The sequence below is a fragment of the Artemia franciscana genome, chromosome 20 (genome assembly GCF_032884065.1).
Source record: "Artemia franciscana chromosome 20, ASM3288406v1, whole genome shotgun sequence".
Classification (NCBI taxonomy): Eukaryota; Metazoa; Arthropoda; class Branchiopoda; order Anostraca; family Artemiidae; genus Artemia; species Artemia franciscana.
The window spans coordinates 32,645,552-32,657,797 of NC_088882.1; the positions used below are offsets into that span (position 1 = coordinate 32,645,552).

General features: G+C 34.9%; 1 protein-coding gene across 1 annotated transcript in view; it reads right to left on the minus strand.

The window, feature by feature from the left end:
* The window catches only part of LOC136040131 (uncharacterized), a 54,363-nt gene that overhangs the window by 29,155 nt on the left and 12,962 nt on the right, over positions 1 to 12,246 (minus strand). Inside the window, exon 3 of the mRNA XM_065724242.1 lies at positions 6,206 to 7,225. Coding sequence (XP_065580314.1) covers positions 6,206 to 7,225 — 1,020 coding nt within the window. The remainder of the gene's footprint in view (positions 1 to 6,205; positions 7,226 to 12,246) is intronic.

Genomic DNA, 12,246 nt, shown 5'->3' on the forward strand with positions numbered 1-12,246 from the left:
AATAAAAGTTTAAGCTTGAAAAATCTCTTTGAAAATAAAATTGTGAATGCTATACCATACCTTGGTGGGGCTTAAAAATGTCTCTGCTCACCACGCTAGGTTGTCAGATGGAAGCAGGGGTGCACTTAACTTTAGTAAAACTGAGCAAAAATTAATTACACAGACTACAACCATCCTTTTTTTTTTTTTTTTGTCATTTTTTTTAATAATTAAATTAATCCCATCTTCTCTCCTCTCGGTGACATAATACATTTTTCACTTAAAATTTCAATCTTTATTCTCACCTATAATAATTAAAAACTTTTATATTTTTAATTTTGTTTTTATTTTCGGTAGCCAAAGACAATTGATGAAAACAAAATATTCTACTATAAATGACCAAATCATAAAAACATACCATACTCCGTTTTAAAGCGTGCCCTTCTGCCATAGTGCATCCCTTTCACCGTGGAAATATTTTAATAATACACTCAAAAATATTTTTTATTGAAACCTTCTTCCTAATCAACTCTACATCATCCTCCATCCTCCCGATCTTCTCTCAAAACCCTTATTAAACCTAAAAGGAGTAAAATGTTGTGCCCTTACAATATCTTTAGACACCATTCTAATCTTCCTTTAAAAACTCCACTAATCAAACAGTTCGTGGTAACGAACTGTAGTAAGGAGCGATCCGGCTCAATAGTAACCAAAACTCTAAAAAATTGAATTTTGATATCAATAGCTACATCAAAAGAATCGCATTTTAATGCTGATTTTAAATATATAAGTTTCATCAAGTTTAGTGTTACCCATCAAAAGTTACGAGCCTGAGAAAATTTACCTTATTTAGGAAAATAGGGGGAAACACCCCCTAAAAGTCATAGGATCTTAACGAAAATGACACCATCAGATTCAGCGTCTCAGAGAACCCTACTGTAGAAGTTTCAAGCTCCTATCTACAAAAATGTGGAATTTTGTATTTTTTGCCAGAAGACAAATCACGGGTGCGTGTTTATTTGTTTGTTTTTTTGTTTTGTTTTCCCAGGGGTCATCGTATCGACCAAGTGGTCCTAGAATGTCGCAAGAGGGCTCATTCTAACGGAAATTCCCCCACAGTCCCTGGGGGAGGGGCTACAAGTTACAAAATTTGACCAGTGCTTACATATAGTAATGGTTATTGGGAACTGTGTAGGCGTTTTCAGTAGGATTTTTTGGTCGGGGGGAGGGGTTGAGAGTAGGGGGATAGGCTGGGGGAGCTTTCCATCGAGGAATTTGTCATGATAGAAGAAAATTTCCATGAAGGGAGCGCAGGATTTACTAGCATTATTAAAAAAAAAACAATGAAAAAAGAAATATGAAAAAGATTTTTTCAGCTGGAAGTAAAGAGCAGCATTAAAACTTAAAATGAACGGAAATTATTACCCATATGAGGAGCTCACCTCCTCCTAATACCCCGATCTTTACGCTAAAGTATTTTTAGTAATTTCAACTATTTATTTTACGGCTTTGGTGATTCAGGGGTCATTCTTAATGAATTGGGACAAAATCTAAGCTTTAGTGTAAAGAGCGAGGTACTGACGAGGGGGCAAACCCCCTCATATATGTAATAAAAACATGAGAATACAAAACTTCTTTACGTAAGCTAATTTATAAGTTACGTATATCTTTTACTAAAAAAAAGATTCGTAAAAAATTAAAAGTTCTAGTTGCCTTTATCTTAATTAACCAAAAAATCGAAGGGCAACTAGGCTTCCTCCCCCGCTCTTTTTTCTAAAAAACATTCAATCAAAATTATGAGAAAGTCATTTAGCAAAAAAGTATCTAATATTAAACATATTGATAAATTAAATCTTGCGAAAATTTATAATAGCCTAGTTGTACCTCATCTCCTTTCTCTTTGTCCGGTTTGGCAGTTTTTTAGTGAACCTCAGAAACTATATGTTCGTAGAGTATATTTTCGTTATGCTAAATTATTCCTCTGCGAAGAGCCAAAATCAAAACATGCATTGATTGAAAAACGTTCAGAAATTAAATAAAAAAAAACAAGTTTTTTTAACTGAAAGTAAGGAGCAAAATTAAAACTTAAAACGAACAGAAATTACTTCGTATATGAAAGGGGCTGCTTCCTCACCAACATCCCGCTCTTTACGCTAAAGTTTTTTACTGTTTTAAAAAGAAGAGTTGAGAGAAAGAGTCAAACTTTAGCGTCAAGAGCGGGATGTTGGTGAGGAAGCAGCGACCCGGCTCAATAGTAACCAAAACTCTAAAAAATGGAATTTCGATATCGATAGCTACATCAAAAGAATCGAATTTTAATGCTGATTTTAAATATATAAGTTTCATCAAGTTTAGTCTAACCCATCAAAAGTTACGAGCCTGAGAAAATTTACCTTATTTAGGAAAATAGGGGAAAACACCCCCTAAAAGTCGTTGGATCTTAACGAAAATGACATCATCAGATTCAGCTTATCAGAGAACCTTACTGTAGAAGTTTCAAGCTCCTATCTACAAAAATGTGGAATTTTGTATTTTTTGCCAGAAGACAAATCACAGATGCGTGTTTATTTGTTTGTTTTTTTGTTTTTTTGTTTTTTTTCCCCCCAGGGGTCATCGTATCGACCAAGTGGTCCTAGAATGTCGCAAGAGGGCTCATTCTAACGGAAATGAAAAGTTCTAGTGCCCTTTTTAAGTGACCAAAAAAATTGAAGGGCATCTAGGCCTCCCACGCTCATTTTTTCCCAAAGTCAACGGATCAAAATTTTGAGATAGCCATTTTGTTCAGCATAGTCGAAAACCATAATAACTATGTCTTTGGGGATGACTTACTCCCCCACAATCCCTGGGGGAGGGGTTGCAAGTTACAAACTTTGACCAGTGTTTACATATAGTAATGGTTATTGGGAAGTGTACAGACGTTTTCAGGGGGATTTTATTTTATTTGGGGGTGGGGCTGAGGAGAGGGGGCTATGTTGGAGGATCTTTCCTTGGAGGAATCTGTCATGGGGGAAGAAAAATTCAATGAAAAGGGCGCAGGATTCTCTAGCATTACTATAAGAAAACAATGAAAAATAAACATGAAAACGTTTTTTCAAATGAAAGAAAGAAGTAGCATTGAAACTTAAAACGAACAGAGATTATTACGCATATGAGGGGTTCTAAAAATACTTTAGCATAAAGAGCGAGGTATTTAGGAGGAGATAAATACCTTGCTCTTTATGCTAAAGTATTTTTAGTAATTTCAATTATTTATTCTACGGCCTTTCTGATTCAGGGGTCATTCTTAAAGAATTGGGACAAAACTTACGATTTAGTGTAAAGAGCGAGGTATTAACGAGGGTACAAACCCCCTCGTATACATAATAAAAATATAAGGTTATGAAAGTTTGTTACGTAAGTTAATTCTTAAGTTACGTATATTTTTTACTAATAAAAACGTTCGTTAAAAATTAAAAGTTCTAGTTGCTTTTTTAAGTAACCGAAAAATTGGAGGGCAACTAGGCCTCCTTTTCCACCCCTTATTTCTCAAAATCGTCTGATCAAAACTAAGAGAAAGCCATTTAGCCAAAAAAAGAATTAATATACGAATTTCACTTTAATAATTTATGTGCGGAGAGCCAAAACCAAACATGCATTAATTCAAAAACGTTCAGAAATTAAATAAAAAAAAACTCATTTTTTTAGCTGAAAGTAAGGAGCGACATTAAAACTTAAAACGAACAGAAATTACTCTGTATATGAAATGGGTTGTCCCCTCCGCAATCCCTCGCTCTTTACGCTAAAGTTTGACTCTTTACCACAATTCTACTTTTTAAAACAATTAAAAGCTTTAGCGTAAAGAGCGAGGGATTGCGGAGGGGACAACCCATTTCATATACGGAGTAATTTCTGTTCGTTTTAAGTTTTAATGTCGCTCCTTACTTTCAGCTAAAAAAATCAGTTTTTTTTTATTTAATAAACTACTAAATCCATCCAGCTAACAACTGATATCATCCAGTATTTACCCACAAAGTTTTTCCGAGGGAAGTAAAGAGCGAAGTTGAAACTTAAAACGAACAAAATTATTTCTTCACAGCCTATTTAGCATATATCAATAAGACTAGTGCAAATAAATCAACTGGTGATATTTCCCTACGTTTCTAGGACTATAGAAAACTAGCGCTTTACTAAAACAAAAACAATATAGAAGTTTTGGTACGGTAATATATAAACCATTTAATGACATTTTTAACAGTATACAAGAAAAGTATTTTTATATTGTTTTTTTTTTTTTCGTTTATTGTTGCTTTATTTTTTTTTTTTTTTTAATTTGGCATCATCTCTGCACAATGAGCTCAGTTGAATAATTGACTGTCGTTTTGGATGTGAAAAGGGCATTTCATAATTGTCAAACAGTTCGTGGTAACGATCTGTAGTAAGGAGCGACCCGGCTCAATAGTAACCAAAAGTCTAAAACATGGAATTTTGGCACCAATAGCTATATCAAAAGAATCGCATTTTAATGCTGATTTTAAATATATAAGTTTCATCAAACCACGCTTTAAGCCCACGTTTTCAAGCCCCTCTCTACCCTATCAAACAGTTCATGGTAACGGAGCGACCCGGCTCAATAGTAACCAAAAGTCTAAAACATGGAATTTTGGTACCAATAGCTATATCAAAAGAATCGCATTTTAATTCTCATTTTAAATATATAAGTTTCATCAAGTTTAGTCTTACCCATCAAAAGTTACGAGCCTGAGAAAATGTGTGTTATTTTAGAAAATAAGGGGAAACACCCCCTAAAAGTCATAGAATCTTAACGAAAATCACACCATCAGATTCAGCGTATCAGAGAACCCTACTGTAGAAGTTTCAAGCTCCTATCTACAAAAATGTGGAATTTTATATTTTTTGCCAGAAGGCAGATCACGGATGCGTGTTTATTTGTTTTTTTGTTTTTTTTGTTTTGTTTTTTTCCCAGGGGTGATCGTATCGACCCAGTTGTCCTAGAATGTTGCGAGAGGGCTCATTCTAACGGAAATGAAAAGTTCTAGTGCCCTTATAAGTGACCAAAAAAATTGGAGGGCACCTAGGCCCCCTCCCACGCTAATTATTTTCCAAAAGTCAACGGATCAAAATTCTGAGATAGCCATTTTATTTCGCGTAGTCGAAAAACCTTATAACTATGTCTTTGGGGACGACTTACTCCCCCACAGTCCCCGTGGGAGGGGTTACAAGTTCAAAACTTTGACCAGTGCTTACATATAGTAATGGTTATTGGGAAGTGTACAGTCGTTTTCAGGAGGATTTTTTGGTTGGAGGCAGGGGTTGAGACGATGGGGATATGCTGGGGGAGCTTTCCATCGATGAATTTGTCATGGGGGAAGAAAATCTCCATGAAGGGAACGCAGGATTTACTAGCATTACTTAAAAAAAACAATGAAAAAGTTTTTTTCAGCTGGAAGTAAGCAGCAGCATTAAAACTTAAAACGAACAGAAATTATTACCCATATGAGGGACTCACCTCCTCCTAATACCTCGCTCTTTACGCTTAAGTATTTTTAGTAATTTCAACTATTTATTCTGCGGCTTTTGTGATTCAGGGGTCATTCTTAATGAATTGGGACAAAATTTAAGGTTTAGTGTAAAGAGCGAGGTACTGACGAGGGGGCGAACCCCCTCATATATGTAATAAAAACATAAGAATACACAAGTTCTTTGCGTAAGCTAATTTATAAGTTACGTAGGCTATATCTTTTATTTATAAGAAGATTCGTAAAAAATTAAAAGTTCTAGTTGCCTTTTTAATTAACCGAAAATCGGAGGGCAACTAGGCTTCCTCCCCTGCTCTTTTTTTTCAAAATCATTCGATCAAAATTATGAGAAAGCCATTTAGCCAAAATCAAAACATGCATTGATTAAAAAACGTTCAGAAATTAAATATAAAAAAAACAAGTTTTTTAAATGAAAGTAAGGAGCGACATTAAAACTTAAAACGAACAGAAATTACTCCGTATATGAAAGGGGCTTTTCCTTCTCAACGCCCCGCTCTTTACGCTAAAGCTTTTTACTGTTTTAAAATGTAGAGTTAAGAGAAAGAGTCAAACTTTAGAACCAACAGTGACTGAACTATCGCCCTACAACCATTCCTTCTTACTCCTCATAGATGAGAATATATTCTTCGTATTGATCATTATGGAGCCTCCAATATCTAATCTATAAATTAATTATTATGTTTACTTACAGATGTTTGGTTATACATTCCTCTTGCAAAATATCCTTTATTATGTCCTTCGACACCCCAGTTTTGATAACAGCTATTTTATCTCTCCTAATTCCTTCTTCCTCCATTTTTTGAAGTAGCATCTGTACCTTATCTTTCATTGTGTTACAATCTTTTACACAAATAAACTGAGGTTTTTCTCCAATAACTCGTGTTCCTGGGTTAAAATCCATTCCAGAAATCCATCCATGCCTCAAAGGATCTGTCCCACAAAGTTGCTTTAAAAGGCTGTATATGCTGCCTGTATACCTTAGACTATCTGTAAGATATGCGGAGTGACAAGAATCAAATGTCTTATTTGTAGTGCAATAAACTGCTGATATTTCTGAATACGATGTCGACCACCAGAAATTAGACCTGTCAATTACATCTTGAATTTCAACATATCCATTTCCGGTATCAAATGCTCCGAAGTCCCAATTTAAATCATCACAAAACACTTTAAAGTTTGTTCTCCGACGATATTCTCCAACGCGAAACAGCTGCTGCGTTTCAATATCAATGACGTTACTGCCACCTATGAATTTTATTAGTTTTGGAATTTTTTCCAAACAGTTTATTTTCTTTTTGTTATTATTCTGTCTTTCAATCTGTTTCTCGAGGGTTTGCCAAAACATTCCTCTAATCCAATGTAGTGTGTCCTCGTTCCTATGAAACACTATTATTAATTCATTTGTTCGGTGAGGTTCATTCATGTGTAACTGCCAAAGTTCAAAAAACATATTGACCATCTTCAGTATTAAGCAGTAGGTTTTTCCGGTCCCTGGTAGACCTATGATGCGTAAAACGGGATGATCACACTCTACAATCACTTTCTGCGCGGGGGTCAAGAATACATCTGCTACCCCTTTATTCATTCTCTCATCTTTCTTTTTCTTCTTTCTATACTCTTCGTCGATTTGTTTCTTTACAATTTGTCCTGGCTTCATAATATCCCACTGGTATTTAGTTTTTAAGTAACTAATGTGTAAACCATAGAGCCTGAAAAAGAGATTAAAGAGGAAAGTAAAATTGCAGCTCTCTTAAAGTCAAATTTAAAATAACCTATTATTAATTGATAATCAACTATTATACTCAACTTCAGTCAACTATTATTGTCAGGCTGTTATAATTAATGCAGTTACAGCTAATTATAGTTACAACTAGACCAATGGCTTTACATTTTGAAACAGACGCTAATGTTTGAACAGTCATACAGTCTCTCAAACCAAAAACGGAATTTTAATTAAAAAATAGAACGCAAAAAAAAACAGGAAAAAATAATGAAAAAAATATGGAAAACTATTTTTTTCTAAGAAATTTCCTCTAGAAATCCTGTTAAAAACATTACTTTCCTAACAGGGCCTCTCATGTAACAAAATTGTATGATGTAGAAAGAATAATCAAATGAGTTAAAACTATAAACGCTGTTTGAGTCCAAGATACAAGTTTTGAGTTTTGTAAAAAATTATGGCAAAAATGACTTGCAGTAAGTCAGTGTCAAATGTGCCCCAAACACTGACCAGTCTTTTGAAAAGAACAGACTTTCTTTAAAGATTTATTATGGAAATATACATAGCTTGTGACCTTGTAGCAGTTGTAACTATTGCAAGAGCGATAGCTATAAACTGGTTAAGAGCGGACCACTGCCCATAGTAACGAATGGATTTAAAACCCATTTTAAAAGGCTATTTAGTGATACAAAATTACCTTTTGGAGCTCATTTAAGAATGATAACTTTTTCTTCGATTAATCTTAATACTAAAGATATATTGAGATTTTTTTTAAATTTTCAAAAGAGCCCAAAAGTCTTGCAACCTGGTTCCTGGTCAAAATGAAACATTTATTACTACTACTACTTCTAAAAAACAACCGCAGCACCAACCCGCCTGAATTAAACACTGCTACGCACGCTTCTCCTCCATCCCAATATATGTGGCGGGCCAAAGCCAAATCAAAATTGTCACTTTTATTTTCACATCTCAGGGATTTATCTATTAAAATCTTGTGTTTATGCAGTCTGTCCCCCATTTGTCGAAGGGATCTGCCAATGTGAAAACTTCCCACATCAACACAGGACTCTGTAGACATCACTACACAAAATAGGGTTAGTTATAGGGTCCAGAATTAAGAAAACGTTCAACATTTGGCTCAACTTTGAAAGAATGAGAGATGTTATGTTTTTTTGGAATTTTTTCATGTTTGTTGCTGAGTTGTGGGTATAGTCATAAAAGCTTTGTTTTCACTTGCCAGAGTAGCTGAAGAAAGGGGGATGGGTTCATTATTTTCTTATTTTGCCTATTTTTAATCTTCTATCTACGCTATTCTCAATAAGTTTAATTGGGTAACCATTACAGAATAAAACATCTTCAACATAATTTAATTCCGTTTGTACATGATTGTGTGAAGAAATCTTTGGAACTGTGTCGACTATAAACATTACTATCCCACTTTTTACAGTAGAAGTGTGGTTTGACAAGAAATACAGATAACGATCATTGTGGGTGGATATATATAGAAAATTCAAGGTTATGAGTGTTGTCTTCTAGCTCTAAGAGTAGAGTAGCTCTAAATTTAGAAAAAAATATAGAGAAATTGCAAAAAAAAAACAAGTCAAATTCATAACAAACAGAAACTAGGCTATAATAATGGAAATTAATACGGGAAACACCCCTAAAAGTCGTAGAATCTTAACAAAAATCAGACCATCAGATTCAGCGTATTAGAGAATCCTACTGTAGAAGTTTCAAGCTCCTATCTACAAAAATGTGGTGTTTTTTATTTTTGCCAGAAGACAGATAACGGATGCGGGTTTATTTGTTTTTTTTTCCCAGGAGTGATCGTATCAAACCAGTGATTCTAGAAAGTTGTGAGAGGGCTCATTCTAACGGAAATTAAAAATTCTAGTGCTCTTTTTAAGTGACCAAAAAATCGGAAGGCAGCTAGCCCCCTTCTCCTAAAGTCGTACGATGAAAGTTATCTGATAGAATTAACGTTGGAGGATCTTTCCATGGATGAATTTATCATTAGGGAAGAGAATTTCCATGAAGGGGGTGTAGGATTTTCTAACATTATCTTAAAAAAACAATGAGGAAATAAATAAAAAACAAATCTAATGGAAGTAAGGAGCAGCATTAAACTTGAAACGAATAGAAATTATTACGTAGATAAGGGTGTTCGTCTCCTCAATACCTTGCTCTTTACGCTAAAGTATTTTCAGGAATTTCAACTATTTATTCAACGGCCTTTTTGATTCAGAGGTCATTCTTAAAGAATTGGGGCAAAATTAAAGCTTCAGTGTAAAGAGCAAGGTATTGACGAGGGCTGGACCCACTCGTATACATAACAGAAATATACAAATATAGAAGTTCGTTATGTAAGTTAATTCATAAGTTACGTACAGTTATTACTAATAAAAAAGTTTGTAAAAAATAAAAAGTTCTAGTTGTCTTTTTAAGTAGCCAAAACTAGGAGGGCAACTAGTTATCTTCCCCCATCCTCTTTTTATAGAAATCATCTGATCAAAACTGTGAAAAGCCATTTAGCCAAAATAATTGATATGCAAATTTGGTTTTAATTATTCATTTGCAGTGAGCCAAAATCAAAACATGCATTAATTCAAAAACGTTCAGAAATTAAATAAACAAACACGTTTTTTTTAATTGAAAGTAAGACGTAAAAACTTACAAGGAATAAAAATTATTCTGTCTATGAAAAGGGTTGTGCTCTCCTCAACCCCCCCCCCGCTCTTTACGCTAAAGTTTTTCATTGTTTTAAAAAGTAGAGTTGTGAGAAGGAGTGAAACTTTAGCGTAAAGAGCGGGACGTTGAAGAGGGGACAACCCCTTTCATACACGGAATAATTTATGTTCGTTTTCAGTTTTAATGTTGCTCCTTACTTTTAGTTAAACAACTTTTTTTTTTTATTTAATAGCACAGAAGTGACGTGTAATAAGCTCGCAATGCAGTATAAGAATAAAATATGCGGCCCTCACATATCAAAACACGGTTTTGCGAACAACCTTGCTTTTATTGGGCTGTTTTTAATTTAATTTATAACTTTCGTTACTTTTGCAAAACATTGCGAAGTTGCTCGCTTATAGTTTTTGATACGAGAGCTGCTCTGTGGAGCATGCAGTTCGTCCAGAGAAGAGTTCGTCCTCTGTGAAGCATATAGTTCGTCCAAAGAAGAGTTCGTCCTCTGTGGAGCATGCAGTTCGTCCAGAGAAGAGTTCGTCCTCTGTGGAGCATGCAGTTCTGGAGCATGCAACTCTGTGGAGCATGCAGTTCGTCCAGAGCATGCAGTTTGTCCAGAGTGTTTTCATTTTAACTAGGTTCGAGTTGAAGATTAGTTAATCAGTTTTGTGTCCCGCCATTGATTGCGCACCGTCAGTAGATAGCCCAATGCAATTATTTCACATTATGTCGTTCTCATTGAAAAGTCTGTCAGTTAGTTGCACAGCTTAGAAACCAATATACAGTCATGAAAACTCCTATCTTGCCCATGAGAACCTTTTGCTACAGAGCTCTGAACTTGGCACCTCCTCCAAGCCCGCTCTCCGACGCGTAGATCGTACTACAACGCCATAGGCGGGACCACAGCTTAGATACCAATATACAGTTATGAAAACTCCTATCTTGTCCATGAGAAGCTTTTGGTACAGACTGTGAGTTTCCTGTCTCCAGCCGCTAGCATCGCTACCGCGCACTGTGTCCCAAAGATGAATCGAGTTTTCATAACTGTATTGGTATCTAAGCTGTGATTAGTTTCAAAATTTCATTGGATGTCACTCCGTCAGGAATTGGTCTGCAAAATAAGATATCTTCAATTATAGTTGTATCGTCAACATTTGAAACATACGCAATGTTGTTTGTCTAATGTGCGTCTTTAGCTGCATCAGTAGCTTCATTTACTTGTAGGGAAAATTCAGAATAATGCATCCGAGGAACCAATTGGTCACAAAGATTTTCAAATATATCATTAATTCCTCAGCCGATTGTATTGACACTAAGTGGTATTTTCAAAGCTGATTCGAATAAGATTGGCCAAACTTTGTTTTGACCGTATCAATAGTTGCTGGAGAAACTAAAGTCTCTGCTATTCTGTAGATAACTTCGAAGACAACACTGCCTTTCCATGACGAAAGTAAAACAGTTCAAAATAGGGATGAAACCTTTTTATTGACAATGAATAGATATAAGATTATTTAACTGGATATTTCGAACACATATACAGTATTCATCATCAGCTGTTTTACATTCATTCAGAACTGTTTTACTTCTGCTATTCTGTGGGTTTTTTTTTACATTGCGCGATTCTGTACAACTCTAGGTATGAACGGTTTTTTTGAAATTTTGATTGTTTCTAGATATCTCATCCAATTTTCTTCAAAAAAACTCTGGGGGCTTACCAACATATTCAGAATGAATAGTTCCGAGGTGCGGTTTCAATTTGCCGGGTCTCATACTATCAGTAGCCAAAACTTTGGAACACAACAAACACATTGGTTTTTTCACATTATCGTTAATAATATTAGTAAGTCCGAACGATAGCTAGGAAAGTCGTATATCTTTGTCTTGAGAAATGCAATGAAAGAAAGAGGTAATATCGAACTCCCAGATGACATTTTTTGGAGATGTCTAATAGTTTATAAGTGACTTTGATTAATTAACATAAAGACACAAATAAAACACAACTCACTGGGCTGGTCAATGATCCCTAGGGCCTAAATATAGCCCCTGTAGAGTATCGAGTATTCATATAAATATCGCTGATTATTGACAGAACAACAAAGTATTAAACTTTGAAACAGAAAGAATACTGAAAAAGTCACTGTACACTACATAAAAAAGAAAAAAAAGAGAATCCTCCTAAACATTATTCATTTTTAAGAAAGTAGATGTTTTTTGTAATTATATCGAAATGACGGAACTGAAACATAATCTTTTATTTCCGGTGGTATACTGTTCCATAATTTCACTCCAACGTATTCTAAAATCAGAACTTCCAAGGTCAACAAAGGA